At 44.6% G+C, this 27,711-nt stretch overlaps 1 protein-coding gene across 1 annotated transcript in view; it reads left to right on the top strand.

The window, feature by feature from the left end:
- The window catches only part of BRINP1 (BMP/retinoic acid inducible neural specific 1), a 196,579-nt gene that overhangs the window by 31,127 nt on the left and 137,741 nt on the right, over positions 1-27,711 (top strand). Inside the window, exon 2 of the mRNA XM_061426672.1 lies at positions 24,420-24,687. Within this exon, the coding sequence (XP_061282656.1) occupies positions 24,470-24,687 (218 nt within the window). The 5' untranslated portion in view covers positions 24,420-24,469. The remainder of the gene's footprint in view (positions 1-24,419; positions 24,688-27,711) is intronic.

Here is a 27,711-nt window from a genome sequence, read left to right as displayed (position 1 = left end):
GAGGAAGGAAATGGCCATCCACTCCTGTATTCTTGCCTGAAAAAATCCCATGGACAGAGGAGCCTGGCAAGCTACACCGTCCATGGGGTCGCAAAGAGTCGGACACATCTGAGTGACTAAGCATGCACATGCAGTGTGGGGAGATAGCCAGGACCAGGACTCAGGTATTCTAGGCTCCCAAACTGTCTTTCCACTGTAGGATTCTGTGAAGTATCTATGCAATAGTGGCATACGTTTTAAGGAATAAAGAACAATTATATTCCTCCCAAGCTTTAGGATTTGAGAGGGGGCTGATGCAGTCAGGAAGGACTTTCTAGAAGAGGCAAGGCTTCAGTGGGACAAAATGGGCAGAGAAAATGTTCTGCATGGATACATACAGGAGCACATTTCCCAGAGTGTTCGGAAAATGGACTCATTGTGGTTATAGGCTCTGCACTGTTGTACAGAAAAGGAAAACAGAGTGGGAATAAGGTTAGATCCTGTTAAGGGAGAGATTAATTAAGATATCTGGACTCCAGCCTGTAAACTCAGATGCGCCTGTTAGCACAGGCATGCACTGTGTTTGACCCGCACGGGTAAAGGGTAAGGGAGAGAGCATTTGTCAGTACTTAAAAATGGAGAGATTTTACACAAAAAAATCTAAATTTCCTTCTGACTTCTGAGAAATCAGGTGGCCTGGCAGCCTAGAAATATCATTCCTACCCAGAAGCGTCTGCTGTCCTGGACTGGGTAGTATGCCTACCACTTGTCACTATGCTTCCTTCTTAAACTCTGAACCAGACCACTTCATTCCCTCACATTTATGGTCTGGACTCTTTTGGCTTCTGAATTTACATTCCCTGAAGAGGTGGTGATGCACAAAAAATTCGTCATCATTGATATGATGAAATCAATGTTTAGAGGATGTTTATTTGCTCATCAAACATTTATTGAGCATCTATTGATATTTCCTGCAAGGCTCTGCAAGGGAAGAATTGAGTTCAGGAGATGAATTAGGAGGCTGGTCCAGTGGTTCAGATGAGAGAAGATTAAAACTGCTTAGGAATAGAGCCATCCATCGTGAAAGAGGTGGGACCCTTCTCCCTCAATCTTCATAGTCCCCCTTTAAAGAGAAGCCTGCCTCATTCCATTTCCATAGGATCCGGTCCCTGTCCTTTTAGACTTTTCCACCTGGCTTCTTTTATATTACATTCATCCGAGAAAAGAGATCCTTCCTCTCTCCTTCTCATAGTCTCTCTCTCTTTCTCATCTTGTCAGATGAACACATCCCATCTGGTCTCAACTCCCTGCGATTCACCCCCTGCATACAGAGTAGACGGCTCTGAACCTCCGAGGGTGGGCGTGTGCCTTCACAGACCTGCCTGGAGGAGGGCAGACCAGGAAGAGCCAGGCTGGCAGCGTCAACTTCAGAGAACTGCCTTTTCAAATCAATACAACCGCTTTGTTTCCACCTCTGCATTTGACTGCGGCAGGCTTGTTCCCTGCTCCCCAGCACGGCACAGCACGCATGCTCTCTCCTGCATTTCGCTCCCACCCTCAGAGGCCAGCCTCTCCATCACTTCCCCAGTGTGTTCCCCAAAGTCCCACATGTCTCTCCATCCCTCACTCACATTCCAGGATGATTGCTCTCAGAGTAAGGAGGAGCTGAATTTGGGAAGTTGGCATCACTGGGAATGGTTCTTATGCTGAAACAAAGCAAAACCTTACCAAAAAAAAAAAATAATAATAATCAATACCTGTAGGAATAGGAGAGGATGCTTGGAGTAGTGAAAAGTGTATGCAGGAGGAGGCAAGAAGACTTGGTCTTAATTCTTGGTTTCTGCTATTAACTGGCTATGGGACCTTGGGCAAGCTTGGTTTCCTTTTTTCAGGAAATGAAGCACCTGGACTCGATTCTCTTTAAGGACCATTCAACCTGAATAGTTCAGAGGATTAAGAGGACATTTCTGATGGCTGTTCTTTTCAACTCATTCATGACATATCGATGTGCCAACCATAATACTTTTACCTGTATGTTTCAGCCTTAGAGAGAACTGTCCTCCTGAGGGCAGGTGAGGCTCAGGTGAGACTCCTTGGAAGAACTTCCTGGCTGCATGAAATCTCAGTGCTTCTTAAGCAGAGCTCTTTCCCTTCCTTGTAGACCATCAGGAATAAGTTTAACATCACATCACGCAACGTTAAGATTCTGTGCGCCCTGGAGATAGAAGGCTGGATCAGACGTCACACTTGGGGCCCCTCCCCACCTTAGGAGAGTGTTGATAATCTCACAGAAAGCCAGTTTTAGGTTTAATGGATGTCAGTTACCTCATCCTTTAGCCTGACACCTAGCGCACGAAAAGTATCCAGTAAGGAACTGTTGAAGGAGTGAACGTCGCTGATGTTTGATCATAGCGTGTCATAGGATGCCTGAGTCAGAAAGGCCCTTAGGGATCAACTTAAAAGCTCCCCTTGTTTTCTTCACGGACAGACTGAGGTCCACGGTCAGGATGGGATTGGACCCAGATCACACATGGAGTCAAGCCCAGCTGGGCCTGGCGCCCGGGCACCCTGACCAGGGCTTTTGCATCAGCCACCTCTCATGGCACCCAGCATGGTGACTTGGCTCCTGCAGTCTCACACTGACCATTTCCAGAGGCCCCTCTGGGTTTTGTGTAAATTATCCGAGCCTTCTGGGAGAAGCGCAGCTGGAGCTTTCTCTCCTCCTCCTGGGCTGGCTCCTTCTGTTGGTCTCTGTGAAGAGACTATTATAATTTTCTCCCTGCGTTCCAGCAGCGCACGGCCACCCCATCACTCACTCTAACAGACCCCGCTGAGCACCCACAGTATATCTCGAAGCCATTTTCTGTTTGGAAGTCAGTGGCGGTCAGCCAACATTTCGGTAATATTTGCTTTCCTAAGGCTTAGACAAATCAAATCCATTCACTTCCTCAGACTCTATCTCTCTTGTCTGCCATAATTTCCCCTCATCCAAGGCAAGCCAGAATTGACCATGGTTCTCTCTTTCTCTTTCCTCCCTCCCTTTCCTCTTCCCTCCTCCTCTTCCTTCTCTTTCTTTTTCTTCCTCTTTCTCTAAGTTTCTTCTTCATTTCAGTAGTGTTAGATTTGGAAAAAATCGAAAATAGCTAAGCCAAACTTCCTGATTCTAGTGGTGCAGAGACCAGATCCCAGAGACATGGGGATACTAGTTACCCTATGTTGATAATAACCTCTGCAGTGGTATTAGGAATGGGGTTAGAATTCAAGCATCCTGACTCAGCCTAGTCCAGAGTCAGTTAAACTTCATAGCATCCTCTAATTTATCCTGCCTCAGGCTTTATCTGCGCCGATGGTTCTGGGACTGAGGTTGGATCTAGGAGGGGGAGGGGCACCATGTTCGGGTCACCTTAGGTTCATTGCTTCAGCGCTCTGAGACTCAGTTTCCTTGCCTCTGAAGTAAGGGCTGAGTCCTACATTCTGCAGCAGATACAGTGTTGTTGTGGGGCTCAAACGAGGTAATGTGCCCCCTCAGTCCCAGAGTTTATATATATATATATATATATATATATATATATATATATATATACACACACACACACACACCCATTCCTGCTGCTTGCTATTATTAGCGTTCTTCCTTGAATGGGGGCTTTCAATGGTTCAAAGCTGTGTTTATTCTATAGTAAGCATCTGGGGCATCCTGGTAAGGAAGCAGGTATGGTATTTTGGGGCAAAGAATCTCTTTTAGGAGCTCACCCATTCATCTCTCTGCCTACTGTGTGCTAGGCCCCAGGCCCAGCAGGGCAGCAGCCGCCTTCTGGGACTGCATTTAAAACTGCCTCTGTCAGGGAGTGTGCCAGCTAGAAATAGACCAGGCATTTCCTTTAGAGTTTCACAAAAATGGATCCTTTGGGTCAAAGGCTCCTTAATCTGCAAAACACAAGCTGTTTGCCTGACTTGAGGCCTCAGCAGACTTCCTAGGTTTGAAGGGGCTTTGGTATGGAAAAAATGGTTTGTGTTTTGAAGATTAAGGGCCCTTTCATCCAAAAGATGCAATTTTTTTCTTCTTTCCTCAAGCTCCCAATGAAACACCTTGTTCCTTTCTGGCTTAAAACCTACAAGCCTCCTTTCTTATGCATAGATGGATTAGGTTACACTATACATTCACAGCCTCCGAGAAGCAGGGAACCTCAGTGAATACTCAGTGCCCCCTCCTTCAAGACTAGCCCTCCTCTTTTACTCCCAATATGGGCCAATCATCCGTATAAATACATTAACATCATCTGTTTTTGCTTTTTTTTTTTTTTTAAGACTATATCTTCTGGGATTTCATCTTCAGAATTTATGATGAAGACTGGAAGAGAGAGTGCATTTAAAAACACTGCTCGGACTCACAGTCCACATGTGAGTTTAAAGATGCCAGCCTTGGGGGTCAGATTCCCCAGCCCAGTAGCTGACAGCACAGTGTGGAGTTAAGAACCTCAAATCACATGACAAATAACTCCTACTGTCCATGATGTGATTTTGAACAAGATACTGAATTTCACTAACCTTCAGTTTCCTTATCTACAAAATGGGAATACGTAGTGAGTCTGTAAGCCACTCTTGCTTTTACTCCCCTCCCCCCACTCATCACCAATTCAGTGGCTTTAAACAACTGGCATTTATTATTAAGCTCATGCATCTATAGGGAACTACAGTCCATATCCTGTAATAAGCCATAATGGAAAAGTTCATGCATCTGTGGGTCAGCTAGGGGACCACTGATCTAACCTAGTCTCACTGATCTAAGCTGGCCTTTTCTTGCTCCTGAAGTTCAGCTGAGGCTCTGCTCTAAGCTTGGCTTGGCTGAGGCATGTTAGCTGGACTTGATCCTCCTACTGAAATACCCATCACATTCATTTTGTGGCAGTTACAGAAGCACAGTAAGTTAAGCAGAAACCTACAGGGTCTCTTGAGATACAGGTGAAGAATTAGCACAGCATCAATCCTGCCTCATTCTAATGGCCAGAGGGATTTATGAAGATGAGCCCAGATTCAAGAAATGGGGAATAGACTCTATCCCCTTTAGTAGAAGAAATGGAAAACTCTATGAGGAAGTGCCTGACTAAAGGGAGGCGTGATCTGGGGACATTAATCAGTTCAGTTCATTTCAGTCGCTCAGTCATATCCGCCTCTTTGTGACCCCATGACATCTACAAATATCAATGGGATAGGCGTAGTATTGATACCATGCCTATCCCATTGATATTTGTGGATGTCACCTGAAATAAAATTTATAAAGTTCTTGACACAGCTCCTGTCATACACTGAAAGCTTATAAATTATCTTCATCATGATCATCAGTGTAGGAAGGCCTCAAAAATGGTGGCCAGAATGATTAAATACAGAATTCCTAAATATAGCAACAGAGATGGGGAAACAGATGCTCAGAAAGGTAACGAAGCTTTCTCAAAATCACACCATGGGACTAGTTGAGCCCTTAAAAATTAGACAGTGCATTGTTTTTGCTTTGGGATTTGGAGGACAATGGGAAGGATCCTGATACCAGCTCATGGTAACACGTGACATCCCAACAGTAGTGAGGCAGTTTTTTCCTAGAGGTAAACAAGGGCCTCAGAGGATCCTGCTCATCCCCCGACCCCCCACCAGCACGTAGGTCTTCAGTGTGCATCATATTCACCTGGAACATTTATTAAAAATGCAATTTGTTTTGAGAAGTAGCTGTTATCTGGTGGGGTTTTGTGTGTTGCTAGCAGGAAAGGACCAAACTCACAGTGGATTAAAGTTAGAAAAATAAAAAAAGGAAACCAAAATAACACACTAGTTTTGAGACGATGAGAAATTTCTGAATCTTTCTGGTCTCTGCTTCGTCTCCCATTCAATGGGAATAATCAAGCCTTCTTCAGAGGCTTGTTTTGAGAGCTAAGTGAATCATGTACATTATATTGAAATGACTTACTGGTGTTCCCTTTGTTGTTATTTTTCTTTAGTCACTTAGTCGTGTCCAACTCTTTGTGACCCCATGGACTATAGCCCACCAGGCTCCTCTGTCCATGGGATGGATTCTCCAGGCAAGAATACTGGAGTGGGTTGCCGTTTCCTTCTGCCTTGATGGATGTTAATTTCTCATTTCCTAAATAGGTATAAATCTGTGCCCTGTATATGTTAAAAGTAGCTCTGAGATCAAACGGGCTTGATGAAGCGTCATGAAATCTTGCTGGAATGCAAGGATGGAATGAGGAGAGTCTCAAGAGAGATGGTGCTTATCATCTCCAAAGTGACCATGCTTTTTAAAGTCTGTGACTGCTTAACTCAGCACCTGCTTAAGCCCTCAGATGTCTGTCCCTTGCCTTCTTCTTTGGGTTCCATGATTGTCAGAGACAAGCAGCAGTTGTCACAGTCCTTTTAATTCATTCTTTTAAAAGCATCATGTGCAAGGAATAAAGCCATTGCACAAGAACCAGCAGAGCCCTAGAGCTTCTATCCAAATGGATCCACCAGGAACCTTTCATCTGCTTTCATTAGTGACCTGTTGAAAACATTAAGCCAAGGGTCAGAGCTTTTGATGAGTAAATGCTGAAATTTAGGTTCAGATGGAAATGTAAGTGTTTTATTTATTTGCTCCACTGAGTAATAAGAATAGATTAGCCACAGGGAAGAACTCAGGGTCATTAACTCAGCAGAACACTATTTGTTTATTGAACAATTATATTTTGAGCACCTGTAGAGCACTGGTCCCCATATTTGGCACCCCTTTCTGACTCAGGGACATTCGGTGTGCTTCTGTGGGGGAAGCAGCATTTTCTTGCTCATCTGTGTATTCCTTGTGGCATTTGGTTTAGTGATTTGCATCCAATAGGTCAGTTTAAGTGATCTGTGCCTTTTGCTCACGCTAGTCCCATTACCTGAAATACCTTCTTCTATTAAGTCCTTTTTTTCGTCTCCCTTCAGCTGGAAAATGTTAAACCTTTAGTGCCCAAGAAAAATCTCAGAACCCCTGAGAAGTCTTCTTGAACTGGCTGTGTTTGAGTTATTTTTTCCCTCTCTTTGTCCCAATCACATTTTATTCAGTTGTCTGATAAAATACAATCCATTGTTTTGCAGTTTGGGGTATATGACTTTATCTCCCTGCCAGCATATGGCTCCCTAAAGCCATGGACATTATTTTTTTTTTGATTGACAGCGGCCAGTGCAGAGTTTGTCATTCCACCCCCATCCCAGACCTCATGCTGCTCTTTCAATCAGTACTAATTTCCTTTTGCTCCCATATATATATATTTTTTTCTTTTTAAAATTCTGTATCCACTCTCTGAGTTTATAAATATAAAATGGATAAACAACAAAGTCCTACTGTACAGCTCAGGGAACTATGCTTAATATCCTGTGATAAACCATGGTAGAAAAGAATATGAAAAAGAATGTGTATATATATGTGTGTATATATATACATACACATATATATATGAAAGTGAAGTCACTCAGTCGTGTCCAGCTCTTTGCGACCCCATGGACAGTAGCCTGCATCAGGCTCCTCCATCCGTGGGATTTTCTAGGCAAGAATACTGGAGTGGGTTGCCATTTCCTTCTCCAGGGAATCTTCCCGATCCAGGGATTGAACCCAGGTCTCCCACATTGTAGACAGATGCTTTACCGTCTGAGCCACCAGGGAAGACCTATATATGTATGTGTGTGTGTGTGTGTGTGTGTGTATATATATAAAAATGTGTGTGTATATATATATATATATAAATGTGTGTGTGTGACTGAATCACTTTGCTGTACAGTAAAAGTTAACAACAACATTGCAAGTCAACTATAGCTTCAATAAAATACATTTTATAAAATCCTCATCCTTCCATTGACTGCTTATCTCCCTGGTAGAATGAAAGGAGAAGCATTGACTACTGCTTTTTTCATCTTCTTTGCCAAGTACTCTACACTCTGTGCCTCCATTTATTCATGTCCCATGCATGCTTTATCTCTTTCAGTGAATCTTTCAGTTCCCATCAGGGCAATAAAAACTTTCAGCCTCCTCTGTATTCTCAAGTCCAATAGACATGTTAGGTCATTATGTTAGACAACTCTGTAGCTTTTCCAAACTTGAGAGTCTTCTGAAGTATTTCTGCTCCTCTCCTTGTTGGTATTATTGTCTCCTGATTCTCCCCTTCCCCTCTTACCATCCCTCCTTATTCTGCGTCATAGGATCCTTTCCTCTTCAGTCTGCGTAACTGTGAGTGTCACTCCACATTGGTTTCCATGACTGTTGACTCACACGTCTTCACGGGTACGCTCATCCAGTTCTAGAGCCCTAACTGTTGCAGGAAGGAGGACCCCTTCCAGGGCCCGAGAGTGGACTCTTGTCTAACTCTTGGAAAAGAGTTGTCCCAGGAGACACACGTGCTGACAAAACTAAGGCATTATTGGGAAAGGACACCTGTGCGGAGGGCGGTAGGGTCAGGGAGCCCAAGAGGACTGCATCTCATGTTTTGTGGGAATGGGATTCGTTTCTGGGTTTTTTGGCCAATTATTCTAACTCAAGGTCCTTCCTGGTGGTGCACGCATTGCTCAGCCAAGATAAACGCCAGTGAGAAGGATTCTGGGAAGTGGTAGGCCATGTTTGCTCTTCCTGACCTCTTCTGGTTGGTGGTGGCTGATTAGTTTCGTGTTCCTTACCAGACCTCCTATCATAAAATAACTGAGGCAAATGGGTACTGTGGTGCCTGGCCAGGGAGCGTGGGTTCAGTCAGTGTGCTTCCCCTAATATAACTACCCCTAGTTCACACTGATTAACAAATTTCCACCCCTAGTCCTGGCCTCTCTTCTGATTTGTACTGAATGATTCTACAGCCTACTGAATGTTCAACAGATACCTCAAACTCAACAAGTCCAAGAGGAAACTTTTCATTATTCACTCTAAATCCATTGATTTTTCACTACCACTTATTATCATGAATGACAATCATCAAGCTAATCATCAAACCAGTCTTAGGAGTCATCAGAGATACTGTTCTTTCCTCGCCCCGCTCTCCCAGAGTCACTGTGCTGTGTGCTTAGTTGCTCAATCACGTCCAACCATTTGTGACCCCATGGACTGTACGCTGCCAGCCTCCTCTGCTCATGGGGATTCTCCAGGCAAGAATACTGGAGTGGGTATCCTATCCCTTCTCCAGAGGATCTTCCCTACCCAGGAATTGAACCGGGGTCTCCTGCATTGTGGGTAGATTCTTTACCAGCTGAGCTACCAGGGAAGCCCAAGACTAGACTAGACTATTCGCTCAATCATGTCCGACTCTTTGCGACCCCGTGGACTGTGGCCCACCAGGCTCCTCCGTCCATGGGATTCTCCAGGCAAGAATACTGGAGTGGGTTGCCATTTCCTTCTCCAGGGGATCTTCCTGACCCAGGGATAGAACCCAGGTCTCCCGCATTTCAGACAGACGCTTTAACCTCTGAACCACCAGGGAATCCCTAAGGGAAGCCCAAATAGTTACCAAATCATACTAATTTTGCCTTTCAACGTTTTTACCTTTCTGTATCTTAAGTACGTTTTGTTTAGACCGTGTCTTACTTGGACTATCATCGTACATACGTGCTAAGTCACTTCAGTTGTGTCTGACTCTTTGTGGACCAGATCCATCAGGCTCCTCTGTCCATGAGATTCTGCAGAGAAGACTACTGGAGTGGGTTGTCATGCACCCCTTCAGGGGATCTTCCCAACCCAGGGATTAAACTTGGTGTCTTTTATGTCTCCTGCATGGTAGGCAGGTTCTTTACCACTGGTGCCTCCTGGGAAGTCCAGACTATTAAAATAGCCTCCTTAATTTTATCCTTGTCTCTTCTTAAACCTGTCCACCACCCCATCGAAAATGAAACTCTTAACATAGAATTCATCTGTTTAAAAGACTTCATTGGCTCACTGTGATCCCATAGGGCTAACCATAGCCTTTGATCTGTTCCGTTCATTTGTGCCTGTCATATGATTGGTTCCAGTTCCTAGGCAAGGGGAGAAGAATCTATGTCTTCAAGAAACTGGTTGTGCATAAAGATATGATTATTTTTTAAAAAAAATCTTAATTTTAGTTATTTTGCTTCATCTCCTGCCAGTTTTTGCTTAGAAATTGCCACTACAGTGACTTAAAAATGTTTGTATATTTTATGCTCACAACAAAATCCTTCATTCGTTTTACATGCTTCTCTCCTAGCCTGAAATATAAACCGCCCCCCCGCCCCGCCCTCCCATTTAGTCACCTCACAAATGCCCCTCGATTTTCTTAATCTTCTCCTGGATGGCCTTTCCAGGAAGCAGTCTTGGATATCCTAGCCTGGGGCTCCATACTCCACAGAACACTGTTTTTGCCCTGTTACATTATTTTTAAATTATCCATTTTTTGTGTCCACTTCCTATTCTGCACTGTGAGAGCTAATTAAAATAGTAAGGATTCAACTAATATTTGTTGGATTTTACCAAACTGGCTTAGAAAAGACATTCCAAAATGTTAATTTCACTTTCCTTTTTGAAAGATCTCCTGCAGAGACTGCTGACAATTTTGAAGGAACACTTAAAAGGCAGCTTCCTTGAATTTAGATCTTCACATTTCCAAATGTGACTCCAAATAAAATATTTATTTAAAAAAATGCTGTACATAACTTACATTGTTAATTTAAAAAATGGTATTTATGAGCCCCCCAAACAACAGGAATTCCACATATTTCTATTTTCTTCCAAGTTGTCATGGCCCTTTCCTAGATTCAGTATTTCCAGAAATTTACACCTCCATTGACTTATCGGTCATTCTATTCATTAACGTATTTTTAATTAGTGTTGTGATTGTTTATGATTGTCAAAACAGGAATACTACAATCAAGGATGATGTGGGTCTTTAGCTTAATATATTAAAGCACCGAGTCAAAGAATTTAGATCTGGCTTAGGTTGAAGTTGTTGTTGTTCAGTCACTAAGTCACATCCTACTCTTTGCAGCCCCAAGACCACAGTGCACCAGGTTTCCCTGTCTTTCACTATCTCTTGGACTTGCTCTAACTCATGGCCATTGAGTTGATGAAGCTATCCAACCATCTCATCTTCTGTCATCCCCTTTTCTTCCTGCCTTCAATCTTTCCCAGCCTCAAGGTCTTTTGCAGTGACTCAGCTCTTTGCATCCAGTGGCCAGAATATTGGAGCTTCAGCTTCAGCATCAGTCCTTCCAATGAATATTCAGGGCTGATTTCCTTTAGAATTGACTGGTTTGAACTCCTTGCTGTCCAAGGAACTCGGGAGAGTCCTCTCGAGCACCACAATTCAAAAGCATCAATTCTTCAGTGCTCAGCCTTCTTTATGTTCCAACTCTTACATCTATACATGACTACTGGAAAAACCATAACTTAGTCAGCAAAGTGATGTCTCTGTGTTTTAATACGCTGTCTAGGTTTGTCATAGCTTTCCTTCCAAGGAGCAAGCATCTTTTAATGTCATGGCTGCAGTCATTGTCTGCAGTGATTTTGGAGACCAAGAAAAATAGAATCTGTCACTGTTTCCACTTTTTCACTGTCTATTTGCCATGAAGTGATGGGACCGGATGCCATGATCTTTATTTCTTAAATGTTGAGTTTCAAACCAACTTTTTCACTCTCTTCTTCCTCCCTTATTAAGAGGCTCTTCACTTTCTGCCATTAGAGTGGTATCATCTGCATATCTGAGATTCTTGATATTTCTCTTGGCAATCTTGATTCCAGCTTGTGATTCATCCAGCTCAGCATGTGTACTGGATTCTGAGTATACAGTTCAGTATGATGTACTCTGCATATAACTTAAATAAGCAGGATGACAATATACAACTGTGATGTACTCCATAAGTTGAAGTTAAATTCTGCCATTTTTAAATAATTTGACAATGCAAAAATAACTGTATTTGTTTTAGGAAGAGTCAGCATTTTATCATCTGCACAATAGAAATAATGTTATCTATCTCATAGGATAATTTTGTGGATTTAATGCCATGGAGAACATGAAACAATCTGGTGTAATATCTATCGGCAGCATATAGTAGGTGCATAGCAGTCATTCACTCACCCTTACTCAGGCATTTAAGTGTAAGGTGAAGCATGAGTACCCATTGTCAAAGTGGGCACTGGGAATGGACATTGTAAGAATCAGGAACAGAATAAGCAAAGGTAGTGAATCGTGATGATTTATAGTGTAGTCAGTCAGTGCAGTCAGGGAGAGCATCTGGAGAACAGGGTGTTTTGAGGGTGGGAAGTGGAAAAGTTAAGTAGAAAAACTGAGTGTATAGAAGATCCAGCTTGGAGACATTAAGTGCAAGACTAGGGGGCCAGGCAATCAGCAGGGAACTGTTGAGTCTGTCACATTAGGGGCGTGTCACGGTCATATGTGCATATGGGAAGATCACTCTGCTGACTAGAGTGGTGCTTAGGATGGAGGTGCAAGAGATACACAAAACAGGAAGTCCAGTAGGAAGGTGGGTAGGACCGTCCAAGTGAGAGAGCCATGTTCAGATGACAGATAGCAAGAGAGGATGGGTTTCTGAAGTAAAGTATGCAATGAGAAGGAGGAGTACAGGATCACACCGAGGCCTACAGAGAAGACAGAAGGATAGGATTGTCAAAAGAAGCGGATGAATGTAAAAGGAAAGGAAACTGACTGGACGTGGAGATGGCAGCGATGGCGGTCTCGGTGGCGGAGGTGGTTGAGTCAGGTGAGGAGGAATTTAGGAAAAGTCTCAGCCTTCTCACAGACTTGATTTGGGCGACTGCTTCACTTCAGTGTGGATCATGAGAGGAGGAGATGGGAGAGAGCAATGATGGTTTTATTTGGGATACTTTGAAAAACCTATGGGATTTCCTAGAGATATAGATTCGGAGAAGGCAATGGCACCCCACTCCAGTACTCTTGCCTGGAAACTCCCATGGACGGAAGAGCCTGGTAGGCTGCAGTCCATGGGCTCGCAAAGAGTTGGACACGACTGCGCAACTTCACTTTCACTTTTCACTTTCATGCATTGGAGAAGGAAATGGCAACCCACTCCAGTGTTCTTGCCTGGAGAATCCCAGGGACGGGGAGCCTGGTGGGCTGCCATCTATGGGGTCACACAGAGTCGGACATGACTGAAGCGACTTAGCAGCAGCAGCAGAGATATAGATTATGCAGTTGAAAATAATAATATAAAATATGCAAGTTATGCATTTACTCCAGTGGTTTCTGGCTTAAAAAAAGAAAAGTGTCTATTTTCCGCCATCCTGGGTCCTCGTTGCTGGGTGGCCTGGTTGCGGCGAGCAGGGGCTGCTCTTCTCGGCTCTGCTGGGGCTTCTCAGTGCAGTGGCATCCTTGCTGCAGAGCTCGGGCTCTGGAGCACGCGGGCTTCCGCAGGTGCAGCTCCCGGGCTCAAGACTTGTGGCTCTGCAGCTTGTGGAATCTTCTCAGACCACAGGTCAAACTCATGTCTCTTGCATTAGCAAGCCAGTTCTCTCCCACTGAGCCACCAGTTAAGCCCCAGACAACATAATTCTAAACTTGGTATACGAGGCACAGATGAATGCCAGGGCACCCCAATTCACGGAAAGTGAAGGAAAAGATGGAGCCCAGCTTCTTTATGTGGTAGGGCTCCCGTTCTTCATTCCAGTATCACTGATGATTTGTGACTGTCTGATATCTGGACTGATGTTGAAAGTAGATAACAAACACATCACTAGAAGTTCTGGTGTTTTTTTTTTTTTCCCTAACTGGAGTTCATTGGAGTTTTACATTGAGCTGAGCATTGAGTTACGTGTTTTAATACATGAAATCTTTACTTTTGGCCAAACAGGATTCATAGAGTAAAATCAGGAGAAACAAGCAAAAAAAATCTTAATTCTTGTCTCATCCTGTTTAAACTTATTTTTATTAGGTTTCCTCTGATATTTGGATGAGAGTTAAGGCAGGTCCATGATTTTTCCAAATTATGTTCAGTGTTTTTTCTACTCAGTTCTACTTCTCATATACAGTCTCAGTTCAGTAACTGAAGTTTCCATTTCAGTGTATTACAACAAATAAATCTAATTTTATTTAAAATGGAAACTTTGCCTTCCTCCCAGTCTCTTCTGTCTTCTTCTAACTCATGATTCTGTCTTGTGCCCTCTGTCTTGTCAGCCTTAATCTTAGTTTCTTTACAGTGAGGGTTTTGGTCAAAGATGGAGACATAAGGAGGTTGCAAGAGTCTTCCTTGCCTAGTACTTTTTTGACAGCTTAGCATCAGTTCTCTGAGGGCTTAGCAGGTGTTCAGTGCTAACTTTTTGAACTTTCAGCGTTTGTGAGAGAATATTTGGAGCTTTCTTTCTTCCCTGAGATCTCTCACTGGTGATTCTTTTGATGAAGGAAAATGCACATCTCTTCGGCTGCTTGCTGACCACTCAGTCCTTGGACCCTTGATAAATGTCAGGGCAATTCCAGTTTCCTCTTGCTGGTGTCACCTGGAAAAAAAAAAAGCGCAACCTTGAAACAAGAGTTTTATTTTATTTGATGTACAAAATGATGACTTAAACCTGCCTTGCAGCCTCTCAGCTCTGAGAGACCACTCCAAAGAGATAAGAGTAGAGCCAGGAAATATAGGAGTTTTTGTAACAGAGGTCAGGTGGTTGGAACTTCAAAAGATTCCTGTTAATTAAAAAAAAAAACACAGACATTGCAAGTTAATGAGTTGAACACTTCTCTGTGCATGGGAAGATGCAAGAGTCTGGGCTTATTGAGATCACCCCTTTTACACACACCTTCGCTACCTAGGGCCAGTGTTCCGTTCCGCTCCCATACTGAGTCCCTCTGGGTACACAGTCGGGGGTGGCTGCAGTGGTGAGAGCTTGGTCGAGGGCACCCTGTTTTTCTCTGGTGTTTCCAGTGTTTCCTTGGCTCTCACTATGGGTTGGAGGGTGGGGGCTGTAGTGGCTTGACGGTTGAGCCTCTTCTGTTTCCTGATAACGGCAGGCAGCATTTTCCCTTCACACTGGCATGCCCTTTCCCTCCACTGTGGGGGCTGGCCTCCTGTTGCATGTGGCCCACTCCCGATGATGGGGGACACATGCTCTACGTGCAGTCTCTACTCTGCCACCAGATTTCAGCCCTCTCTTGAGTGTCCCCCTGCAGAATTCTGTCTTTAGATTTCTGCAGTGTGAGACAGACACCCATCTGCCATATTCCTCCAAGCTCCTGGGACAGTTGTCATGTTCTTTGTGGGGTCTTGCTGAAGCTTGAGGTCCAGGGCTTCTCCCGATTCTCCCCTGGACCTGTGTGGGGTGAGTAAGGGGCCGTTCTCCCCCCAACTCCACTGGTGGTTCCAGCACCTCACTCTGGGTCATCCTGTGGGTGAGAAGTTATGAATCTCCACAAGTGCGTTTGGCTACCTTTTTTATAAGTCCTGGATAATGGTCATGCACTCTCTTTAGAATACAATAGCTATTATCTTGGTCTTGGCTCAAACCTAGACTAAAATAATTGTATTTGAAGTCCTCTTTAATTCTTATCTGAACCCTGCAAGGCACTCATCCTCCTGTTACTGCCTGGATTTTACAGGTGAGGAAACCCGAGGTGATGGGGTTCATTCATGTGCTGAAGGTCACCCAGCTTTGAAGGTTTGTACCTCCTGGAGACGCCTCATCTGAAAGCTCCTCAGGTTGACCCAGGCTCAGGAGGCAGGCAGTGTGGCTGATCTCTGATTTGGTCATCAGCCTCGGGGCTCCCAGGATGGGGGATGGAGCTGGCCTTCCCTTCTATCCTCTGGCCCCACGTGTGGGCCCCTGTCCAGCAGCCATTGCTGTAGAAAGCTCCAGAGGAGGAGCTGGTGACGGTGCTGCTGGAAGGCTCTGCTCCCCCCGTCTGCCTCCTGCGTGTGTGCTCCTCAGATGTAAATAATTTACCACAGCCACGATCAGAGGACGTGCTCTGTGTGGGGTGAGCTGTTCCTCAGTGACACTGCAGGCTTATATACAGCAGGGCTCAGGCGAGGGCCCTGCGAGCTTCAGCCCCATCAGCAGCTCCTCACCAACCCTGGCGCCTCGCAGCAGCCGGATTGTGACTCACAGAAGGTCACAGGCAGGTCAAGGACAGAGCTCAAAAACAGAACCAGCCTCTCTTTCCCAGGCTCTGCAACCCCGTGGCAGGATGTTCCTTTTATGAATGCTGGAGAAACAGCAGCGCTGAACTGCATGGTGACGGGCTACCCGGGGCTGTCTCTGGGACATGAGGATGGAGAAATGTGGCTCTGAGCAGGGGGAGTTTTTATTTCAAATAAAATGAAATGTCTGTTTGTTTATTTTGAAGGGAGGGGGCAAGTGCTCAACTAGTGATGGGGGGAGTGAACTGAGTTCTCCAAATGTTAATAAAACAAGGAGAAGGAATCTTTAAGAAATGATACAAGTGAACTTATATATAAAACAGAAATAGAACCCCAGACAGAAAAGGAATTTATGGTTCCCAAAGGAGAAGGGGAGGGCATAGATTAGGAGTTTGGGATTAGCATATCACTGTACTATGTATAAAATAGATAACAAACAAGGACCCACTTAAAGCACAGGGAACTATCATCAATATCTTCTAGTAACCAACAAGGGAAAACAACCTGAAAAAATATGTGTATCAGTTCAGTTTGGTTCAGTCGCTCAGTCACGTCTGACTCTTTGTGACCCCATGGACTGCAGCACGCCAGGCTTCCCAGTCTACCACCAACTCCTGGAGCTTGCTCAGACTCGTGTCCATCGAGTCGGTGATGCCATCCAACCATCTCATCCTCTGTCGTCCCCTTCTCCTGCCTTCAATCTTTCCCCAAATCAGGGTCTTTTCCCATGAGTCAGTTCTTTGCATCAGGTGGCCAAAGTATTAGAGCTTTAGCTTCAGCATCAGTCTTTCCAACGAGTATTCAGGCCTGATTTCCTTTAGGATTGACTGGTTTTATCTCCATACATACATATATATGTGTGTGTGTGTGTGTGTGTGTGTAACTGAATCAATTTGTTGTACACCTGAAACTAACACAACATTGTAAATCAAGTATACTTCAAATAAAAAAAGATAAAAAACAAGCAGATGGATGAGAGTGACCTTCTTAGGTAGTGTCACAGAGCAGAAAAGGCTTGTTTGAGCCCTGTCCTGTCCATTAAAAATAAAACACCATCCATATGTGTAATTTTAAGATTTTTGCAACCACATTAAATAATTAAAAAGAAAGAGGTGAAATAAACTTTAATAATATATTGTATTTACTATTATACATCCAAAATAGTACTATTTCAACATATGACTGGGCTTCCCTGGTGGCTCAGCTGGTAAAGAATCTGTCTGCAATGTGGGAGACCTGGGTTTGATCCCTAGGTTCTGAAGATCCCCTAGAGAAGGGACAGGCTACCCACTCTGGTATTCTGGCCTGAAGAACTCCATGGACTGTATAGTCCATGGGATCGCAAAGAGTCAGACACTACTGAGTGACTTTCACTTTCACTTTCAACATATAACCATTATAAAATATCGGTGAGTCATTGTGCATCCTGTTCCTCTAAGTCTTTGAGACCTGGTAGGTGTGTATTTATATTTACAGCACATCCCGATCTGGAAGAGCCACATTTTACCTGCTTGATAGCTGCACATGGTCAGTGGCTTCCAAGCTGGACAGCAGGTTGCTTGTCCAACTGGCCAGCTTTGTGGTGTTGGGCCAGTTACTTACGCCTCTTGGACCTCAGTGTTCCCTCTCCCCATATTAAAACTGGGAATCACAGCCTCTCACCGTATTGCAGTGAGGTCACGTGTGTAATGCAACAAGTGCGTGTTGCTGGCACACAGTAAACGCTCAGTTAATAACAGGTGATTGCCTCCTCAAACTGACCTGCATCCCAATTAAGTTCTAAGCTCCCTACGGGAGACTGGAAGACAACTTGGTCTCTGCAAACCATTGCTGACCTCCTCTCTTGCCTTTCCTTCCACTGACTTTTCTTTTCCCTGAGGTTCTGCCTCCCTCACTCCTTCACTTTCTTCAGGTCACGGTCAGAACGACTTCATCGAGCAGCTTTTCCTCAACACCGTGTATGGAAAGCAGTAGCCTCACTGCCCATCCCATCTTAGCTGCCTTCGTTTTTTTTTTTTTTAAATTTTGAGTGTGATATTTATTTATTTATTTATTTTGTTTAGGGCAAATGGTTTTATTTTACTTTATTTTTAATATAAATTTATTTATTTTAATTGGAGGCTAATTACTTTACAATATTGTATTGGTTTTGCCATACATCAACATGGATCCCCCACAGGTGTACATGTGTTCCCCAGAGCTCTCCACTCCACCACGTGTACAGTCAGTGCCTGTTTGTTTGCTTCTCCCAACTGAGTATTAAAGAAGCTCTGCTTGCTATTTAATTTCCAGCTAAATATGTTAATGGATGAATGAATGAATATGTTGAACATCCACAATGCTTTGCCCTCAGTGTGTAGCTTAAAAATGAAATACAGTCCTTGCTTGATGAGAGATGCAGAGGGAGATACAGGTGACTGCAGGCCCTCCATCAGCCCTAAAATCTCCCTGAAGCCTCTGCCACCCTGCATGCTACCCTGGGCACACACCCCGTCACTCTGCCCTCTCCCACCTCTGAGACTTTTTGTATGTTGCCTGCTCTGCTAGAATTCTCTTTTCCTCATCTCTTCTTACCAAAACCTCACATCAGTGAGTGAGTGAAAGTCGCTCAGTCACATCTGACTCTTTGCTTTGTGACCCCATAGACTATATAGTCCATGGAATTCTCCAGGCCAGAATACTGGAGTGGGTAGCCTTTTCCTTCTCTAGGGGATCTTCCCAGTCCGGGGATCAAACCCAGGTCTCCTGCATTGAAGGTGGATTCTTTATCAACTGAGCCACAAACCAACTCAAGTACCACCTCCCCTTTAGGGTTCTTTCCAGATCTCTTGATTGAAAACATCTCTGGCCTCTACTCTTCCACTGGACATTTTCTGTGCTTATAGTATTGATGATAGCATATTTCATATTAGAATTCCTCAGGTCTGTTTGTGACTTTGCAGACTATTTTGAATCTCTAGAGGGCATGATCTGATTTTACCTGTGTGTGGGGAGGGTAGCTGGAATCAAGATTGCTGGGAGAAATATCAATAACCTCAGATATGCAGATGACACCACCCTTATGGCAGAAAGTGAAGAGGAACTAAAAAGCCTCTTGATGAAAGTGAAAGTGGAGAGTGAAAAAGTTGGCTTAAAGCTCAACATTCAGAAAACAAAGATCATGGCATCCGGTCCCATCACTTCATGGGAAATAGATGGGGAAACAGTGGAAACAGTGTCAGACTTTATTTTTTGGGCTCCAAAATCACTGCAGATGGTGACTGCAGCCATGAAATTAAAAGACACTTACTCCTTAAAAGGAAAGTTATGACCAACCTAGATAGCATATTCAAAAGCAGAGACATTACTTTGCCAACAAAGGTCCCTCTAGTCAAGGCTATGGTTTTTCCAGTGGTCATGTATGGATGTGAGAGTTGGACTGTGAAGAAGACTGAGTGCCGAAGAATTGATGCTTTTGAACTGTGGTGTTGGAGAAGACTCTTGAGAGTCCCTTGGCCTGCAAGGAGATCCAACCAGTCCATTCTGAAGGAGATCAGCCCTGGGATTTCTTTGGAAGGACTGATGCTAAAGCTGAAACTCCAGTACTTTGGGCACCTCATGGGAAGAGTTGACTCATTGGAAAAGACTCTGATGCTGGGAGGGATTGAGGGCAGGAGGAGAAGGGGACGACAGAGGATGAGATGGCTGGATGGCATCACTGACTCGATGGACGTGAGTCTGAGTGAACTCCGGGAGTTGGTGATGGACAGGGAGGCCTGGTGTGCTGAGATTCATGGGGTCGCAAAGAGTTGGAAACGACTGAGCGACTGATCTGATCTGGGGAGGGTAGGGATATATTGGAAACTGCACATACTTGTAATCAGATATATTAATACATGAGTTAGATTCCTGAAAAACAGAACTTGTGAGCTTATTAAAGCTATTTAATGTCTCCAAGTCCCAAGGAGCTCATTTGTTAATGGGAGAGCTGTACCCATCTCTTGAGAATCACTTGGACTGCAAAGAGATCAAACCAGTCATTCCTAAAGGAATTCAACCCTGAACATTCATTGGAAGGACTGTTGGTAAAACTGAATTTCCAATACTTTGGCCACCTGATGTGAAGAGCTGACTCATTGGAAAAGACTCTGATTCTGGGAAAGATTGAAGGCAAAAGGAGAAGAGGGTAGCAGAGGATGAGATGGTTAGATAGCATTTCCAACTCAGTGGACATGGACTTGGGCAAACTTCTGAAGACAGAGAGGAACAGAGGAACTTGGCATGCTACAGTCCATGAGGTCACAGAGTTGGACACAGCTTACTAACTGAAGGACAACAACAACATCCATCTCAAGGAAGAAACCTTTGTTAACCTCTAGTCTGTACTGAATGCTTTAGCTACTGCCAAGATAGCAGACATTTTTTTTTTTAGATCCAAGTACACAATAGATGCTCCATAAATATCAAACTTGGGGCCCTTATATTAACCCAAGTCTCTAATACAGTTGATGCTAATTCGGGCTTATTTACAGAATAAGAATCACTGTGTCTGTCATGAGTCTGTCATGATAAGACAATATTTAAGTAGCACACATACTAATCTTGCCCTTAGCTAATAAAACGTCCATTTCTATTCAAATGCACCTTCTAGAAACTTTCGTTATCATTTTTAGAGTTCTGTGAATTATCGTGATTTTTCTGAGTCAACAGAAAGATACTCAGACTTCTTCCACGAAGCACTCACCTGTGCTTGCGGAGATGTAGATTGTACCATAGTCCCCACCTACAAAGAAGGTTCAGACATCTACTGAATGGTCTCGGCTCACCATCCTGCCAAGACAATGTGGCAGCATGAAAACCAGGAGCCAGAAGACAGGAGTCTGGCCCAGTCAGCCACTCAGTGGTGATCTTGTAAGGAGTTGGGCTAGAGCAGGATCTATCAACATCTGCACTGCTGACATTTTTGGTGTGGTTTTCTTTGTGGTGGCGGGAGGGGCTGTAGGATGTTTATCAGCCCCTGGCTTTTACCTGCCAGACACCAGGAGTATCCCCTCCGTTGTGACAATCGAAGATGTCCCCTATGGGACAAAAGGCTGCCAGAAGGGAAGCATTGGATTAGATCATCCCAATTTCTGTAAATTCTAGGACTCGGGGCTGAGGTCTTGCACACACACGCACACACATATACACATGCTGCTATTTCCTTGTCTAGCCTTGTTTCACTTTTAAAAGCTGCAATGTTCTGAATCCTGTTTCCTTGCAAACAGTCTAACAGCCAGGCATTCTCGTTGGTGCCCACCCCGCACCCATTCACAACAGAAGCCATGCAGAAGCGCTGGATGGGTGACATGCTGTGATTTCAGCGTGTTGTAGCTCCCCGCCGGGATTTCTGAACAATCACCTCCACCCCCTGCTTGCCACTCAGGTGGGCTCCAGCAGACAGTTTTGGCAGCTGGAGCCGTTATAGTTCTGCACTCCACATGGACGGCTTTGTTTTAGGTTCTGAACAAAACTTGCGGCCACAGCTTCTGCCAGCCCACTTGTCTGCTCACAGGCCTCTCTCCTTTGCCCCTGACAGCTGGGGCCTGTGGTGCCAAGTAGACTTCTGTAGCTACTCATAATAGACTGGCGCAATCAGACTATAGAGGGTCGTAGCCAATTGGATCGGAAATTCACATCTTTCTCCTTTTGCTTTTCTCTCTTTCTTAGCTTGACTTTCTTCCCATTTTCAGCTGGAAGAGTAGACCAAGAAGGGATCCTATTTCTTCATGTTTTTACATGGTTTTCCACTCGATAAAATGGTTTTGTCCTGGAAAGGTTTTTAAATGGTAGACATAAAAATCTGAGATCTAGATAGAGGCTATGACTGTCCAGAGTCCCACAGCCAGCCTTGTGTAGAAACAGTCTTTTAAAGATTCTTGCTGGTTAAAGACTCTCAACCCCATGAGCAAGACGATGGACACAGAGACAAATCAGTACAATAAAAGATAGTAAATACTAACATACTGTTATATAAGTGAACAACAGGAGCTGAAGGAAAGGAACAGCTAACAGCTTTTGAGAGGGATAGAAAAAGGAATGACCCTTGAGGACCTGGCCTCAGCTGGCTAGTAAAGAATAAATAGGACTTGATGTGGCAGGGGAGGCCACGGGAGCAAAGATGCTCCAGCAGGGGGTAGCCGGACATAGTCAACATTAGTGTTTATCATCACCCGTGTCTTCGTCATCACTGATGCCATTTGTTGAGCACTTTCTAAAAAAAGTCAGGTGCTGCATGGGGCACTTGACGTAAATGGCGTCATTTCATTTTCACGCTAGTTCTGGATACAAGTGCTATTGCTGACTACATTTTATAGACTGAGACACTGAGGCTCAGAGAAGTGAAGTCACTTGCCTGACTATACACTGTTTATAACTGGCATAACCTGCACTCCAAGCTGCCTTTCAGTATAGAGTAAGATGAGCTCTTCTAGGATAAGTGGGGTGAAGGACACAGACAGCATAATGTCAAGCTAGCAGGTAGAATGATGATGTGACGATAAAAAGAAAACTTGTAAATTTGCCCAAGTCCAGGCATGGTCTAGTGGTTCCTCTTCCTTTCTCCCTACAAGGAGCCCCTACCTAAGTCCTCCCTTAAGCATTTCTCCAACATGGTGCCCCTGTGCTGTGCTCAGTTCAGTTCAGTCACTCAGTCGTGTCCGACTCTTTGCGACCCCATGAATCGCAGCACCCCAGGCCTCCCTGTCCATCACCAACTCCTGGAGTTCACTCAGACTCACATCCATCAAGTAAGTGATGCCATCCAGCCATCTCATCCTCTGTCGTCCCCTTCTCCTCCTTCCCCCAATCCCTCCCAGCATCAGAGTCTTTTCCAATGAGTTAACTCTTCGCATGAGGTGCCCTAAGTACTGGAGTTTCAGCTTTAGCATCATTCCTTCCAAAGAACACCCAGGGCTGATCTCCTTCAGAATGGACTGGTTGGATCTCCTTGCAGTCCAAGGGACTCTCAAGAGTCTTCTCCAACACCACAGTTCAAAAGCATCAATTCTTCAGTGCTCAGCCTTCTTCACAGTCCAACTCTCATATCCATACATGACCACTGGAAAAACTATAGCCTTGACTAGAGGGACCTTTGTTGGCAAAGTAATGTCTCTGCTTTTGAATATGCTATCTAGGTTGGTCATAACTTTCCTTTCAAGGAGTAAGCGTCTTTTAATTTCATGGCTGCAGTCACCATCTGCAGTGATTTTGGAGCCCCAAAAAATAAAGTCTGACACTGTTTCCACTGTTTCCCCATCTATTTCCCATGAAGTGATGGGACCGGATGCCATGATCTTTGTTTTCTGAATGTTGAGTTTTAAGCCAAATTTTCACTCTCCTCTTTCACCTTCATCATGAGGCTTTTTAGTTCTTCACTTTCTGCCATAAGGGTGGTGTCATCTGCATATCTGAGGTTATTGATATTTCTCCTGGCAGTCTTGATTCCAGCTTGTGCTTCTTCCAGCCTGTGCTACCACCCAAGAAAGAGGCGGCAAGACCCCACTAGTTCCTTGGCCTTTTGTTCCCCTTCTGAACACAAGATAACCTTGACGCTCAGAGACACTGACAGGTGGATTCTCTGGCTATGCTTCTTTGGGGTGAAGGAGACATTCCACTGAGCACTGTAGAAGGGATTCTGATGAGCTCCATAAACTCTCCATGTGTAAGGTATCCATCCTGGATAGCCGTGATCATGATGCATCCCAAGACTTTGTGCAGTCCGTCGACTGATGATGCGAAAGCAAAGCATGTGTTCACTGGGTGCATGTCTGTGGGAGAGGAGAGAAATGTGTTCCCGCTTACTGAGTCACTGCTATGAGATTCAGGCTGTTTGTGAAGACAGCGGGCGGGGCAGATACTGAAGTTCCATCTCCAAGTCCCCTCCTGGCTGGAGGAAACTGTTTCTGCAGTTTTTCATTTCACTCTTGCTGTCAACCCATACACCTTGAATACCTTCGATGTGCCAGGTGCCAAGTTACAGATGCTTAAGCCCGGCCTCCATTTTACAGATGAGGAAACTGCATATCTAAGAGGCTAAGCAGTTTGTACATGTTCGTACATGTCCACACCACATGTGAACAGCAAATCAGGAGTGCGAGCCCAGATGTCCGTAGATGCCACACTCTTAAGCAGAAACTGCACTGATCTTCGTAAACCCTGACCCAGTCTTCTGATGTGAAGTATTATGATGAAAGTATGTTAAAAGCATTAAAAAATCTTTTCCTTTGTCTCTCTCTCTCTTGTCTGTATGTTTTTGCTTCCCCTCCCCACCTTTCCTCTCCCTCTCTCTTCCTCTTTCTTTCTCTTTTCTATTCCTTTCTTCACAGGACTCCACAGAATGGAGCAAGAATGAGAGGAAAAAGGCCGGCAGAAAAGCATGAACTGGAGGTTTGTTGAGCTCCTCTACTTCCTGTTTGTATGGGGCCGAATCTCAGTGCAGCCCTCCCACCAGGAACCAGCTGCAACAGACCAACATGTCTCCAAGGAATTTGATTGGCTTATTTCAGACAGGGGGCCTTTCCACCACTCCAGGAGCTACCTGTCCTTTGTGGAAAGACACCGTCAAGGATTTACAACCAGATATAAAATATACAGGTAAGAGCTGGGCTGAGCTCACCCTTGCCTTTCTTTCATTGAGCGCTTTGGGGGGTTATGCTTTGGCATGGGCCTTGTGGTGTGGAGGAGTATCTGGGCCAAGACTGCTAAATACTTGCTCATTGTGTATTAATTTATTTATTTTTCTATTTATTCATTTATCTGTTTTGTTACAATGTGCAAGGGATTGTCAGGGACGAGTAAGAGTAGTATATTTTTGAGTACTGCATGTGTGCTGGGCCTAATGCTTAGCACTTTGTAGGCATCCTCTCATTTAAACCTTACAGCACCATCAGAGAGAGCACCTGCGTATCTTCTCCACCTTATATAGAAGGGGTACCTGGGCTTTCACTGGGTGAAATCACTTCTCCGAAGTCACACAGTGAGTGGTGGGACTAGGGTTCAAGCCCTAGTTTGTGTGTCTCCACAGCCACAGATGGTAATTTTAGTCAGTTACATCAGGCGTAGGCTGCGGTGTTTTACAGATACTAGTAATATACCAGATATCTTACCCAAATATATTCATACATTTGGAAACAAATAGGGACACTCAGTGAATAACTCTTTCTTGAGCAAGTCTGAACTGGTCTTTGGCCTGTTGGAATCCTACTCATTCCCAAAGGACTTAGCCCAAAGTTCTTCTTCTTTGAAACCATCGTATAGACGCTCCGCATTCCACTTGAGCAGTCTTTCTTTGACATTTCCACAGCTCTCTATGCTTATGCCTCTTTAGTTGTCAACCATTTGGAGTTGGAGTGCATTCTTGTATTTCTTTCTCACCTAACTGGAAACTTCATGAGGCCAGGACTTACATATAATTCATTTCTGGATCCCCAGAGTGATTTTTATTTTTTTCTGCCTTGTATCGTAAGCACACAAAAAAATGTGGTGGACTGAAATAAATTGAAGAGTGCAGAGAACTCTCTAGAGCTGGAGTCTTTAAGATCAAGGAAGAAAGGCAGGGTCTAACACTTCTGGGCCACTTCAAGCAGGAGACCGAGGACGCGTGTGTGGTGGAGGAAAGATGCTTACCTGCAGCTGGGAAGCCCTGAACTCAGGCCTTGTGTCCACTGTGCATTTGACATGAGCGTGGGCACGTCTCCTTTGAGCATCATGCGTCATGGGTGATTCATGAATCTGCCACCAGCTGCAGATGGCTGTGACTCTGTGCTGAATATTCAAATCTGCTTTCAAAGTTGGCCTTAGCGAGAGGACGTTTGCCTCTGCCCCGCGTTTAGATTTCACCCATGCTTTTATTTGGATTCCACTGCTCAAACAAAAGTCTGCAGTCATCCAATGAGCTGGTTTCTAAGATGCTTTCCGAAAGCTCTGAAATTAAACATATAAGATTGAACCAAGGTCACGTGGTTAATTACATGATGGAGTTTAAATCCAGAAGTCAGGCCCCCGGTCATCTAGTTATTTCTTTCTTCCTTTATTTAATCCTCACATAATTAATAAGCACCAGCTAGAGGCTCAGAAACTGTGTTTAAGGCGGATGACACAGTGGTGAGTAAAGCAAACATGGGCCGTGCGCTCAAAAGAGCATTTTAATTAGACACACGAACACACACACACACACACACACACAGTATAAGTGCTGCAAAAGAAAAAGGGCAGGATAGGCATGTTTGGGGGATGATAAACAACGGTTTGGGAGACTATTATGTGCAAAGATTGGGTGAGGCTCCTCTTGTAATCTTCACCTGGACACACATGCAGATAGACACCCAGAGGTCCGTGTGCTCTTCTAGATCAGGTTTAGACCAGAACAAAACCAGCCCGGACGTGCTCACTGGGGCTGTTGCCAATTGACGTTTTCTCTTCACTGCTTTGTTGAGACACTAAAGTACGTTCGCAGGTGATTCCCAGTGTCTCCCCGTGTGCTAACATGGATACCGCACATTAGAAACCTGATGTTTGCATCATGAAAGAAAGACTTTTCTTCCAGCTTGTGCCATCTTGTCTGAGGCTACAGAGCCAGCCTCTCTGAAATGTCCTAGACCTCAAGCTTTGTCAAGTCCGCCAGACCCTAGAATCCAGGCTAGAACCCAGGGTGACCTGAGAGCTTCTCCTCACTTAAACATGAGAAGGGTTAAGGCCATCTGCATCCTCATGCATATGCAGACAGAGGGTAACTTCAGCCCATGGCGTCCTGGTGGGGAGTCAGCGCCCCTGGCAGTGATGAGAGCCTTTCAAATTAAATCTCAGCAGAAGTCCTCTCTCCCGTGGCTGCACAAGCTGAGCTATGATCTGTGCACACACGGTTGTTTGGGTGCACAAGGTTCCTGCTCTGTCACTCTAAGCCTGAGCTGACACGTGGAGGCTGGGGAGTTTCCTGCTCTTGACTCTGCCAGTGCACAGCGGCAGCATCCTCGATCCTAGAGGCAGAGGACCTGGGTGCTGGCTCAGCCCACCCACCTCCCCAGGTATGATTTTGGCCAAGAAATGGAACTTCTCTGAGTTTCTGTTTTTTCATCTGTAAAATGGGAGTGTTCACTAAGATGATCTCCAAGGTCCCTCCCTTCTCTGAAATTCCATGACTCCAGGAAATGTTGTCATTTGGCAATACCATGGGAGATGGAGAGCACTCTGGACTTGGAGCCTGCAGACTCAAGTTCTGTTTATTTTGGACCCACTTTCTTCATTCTGGGCACATATGTTCATGCCTCATTCACTCGTGCTTCCGTCTAGTCCTCTAGACTTTAACGCCAATTGTATTCTGTAAGCCATGCTATGGTTTGGTAATACAGAGATGACCAACAGAAAACAGCAAAGCTCGCACACACACACACACATCCCACAACAGCAAAGCTCACAGACACAGACACACACACACACACACATCCCACAACAGCAAAGCTCACACACACACACACATACCCCATAACAGCAAAGCTTACAGACATACACAAACACACACACGCACATCCCACAACAGCAAAGCTTGTGTACACACACACATCCCACAACAGCAAAGCTTGTGCACACACACACACATCCCACAATAGCAAAGCTCACAGA

This window comes from Bos javanicus, chromosome 8 (genome assembly GCF_032452875.1).
Source record: "Bos javanicus breed banteng chromosome 8, ARS-OSU_banteng_1.0, whole genome shotgun sequence".
NCBI classification, from domain to species: Eukaryota; Metazoa; Chordata; class Mammalia; order Artiodactyla; family Bovidae; genus Bos; species Bos javanicus.
Note: the sequence above shows the minus strand (reverse complement) of the source record. Positions and strands in the feature narration are given on the sequence as shown.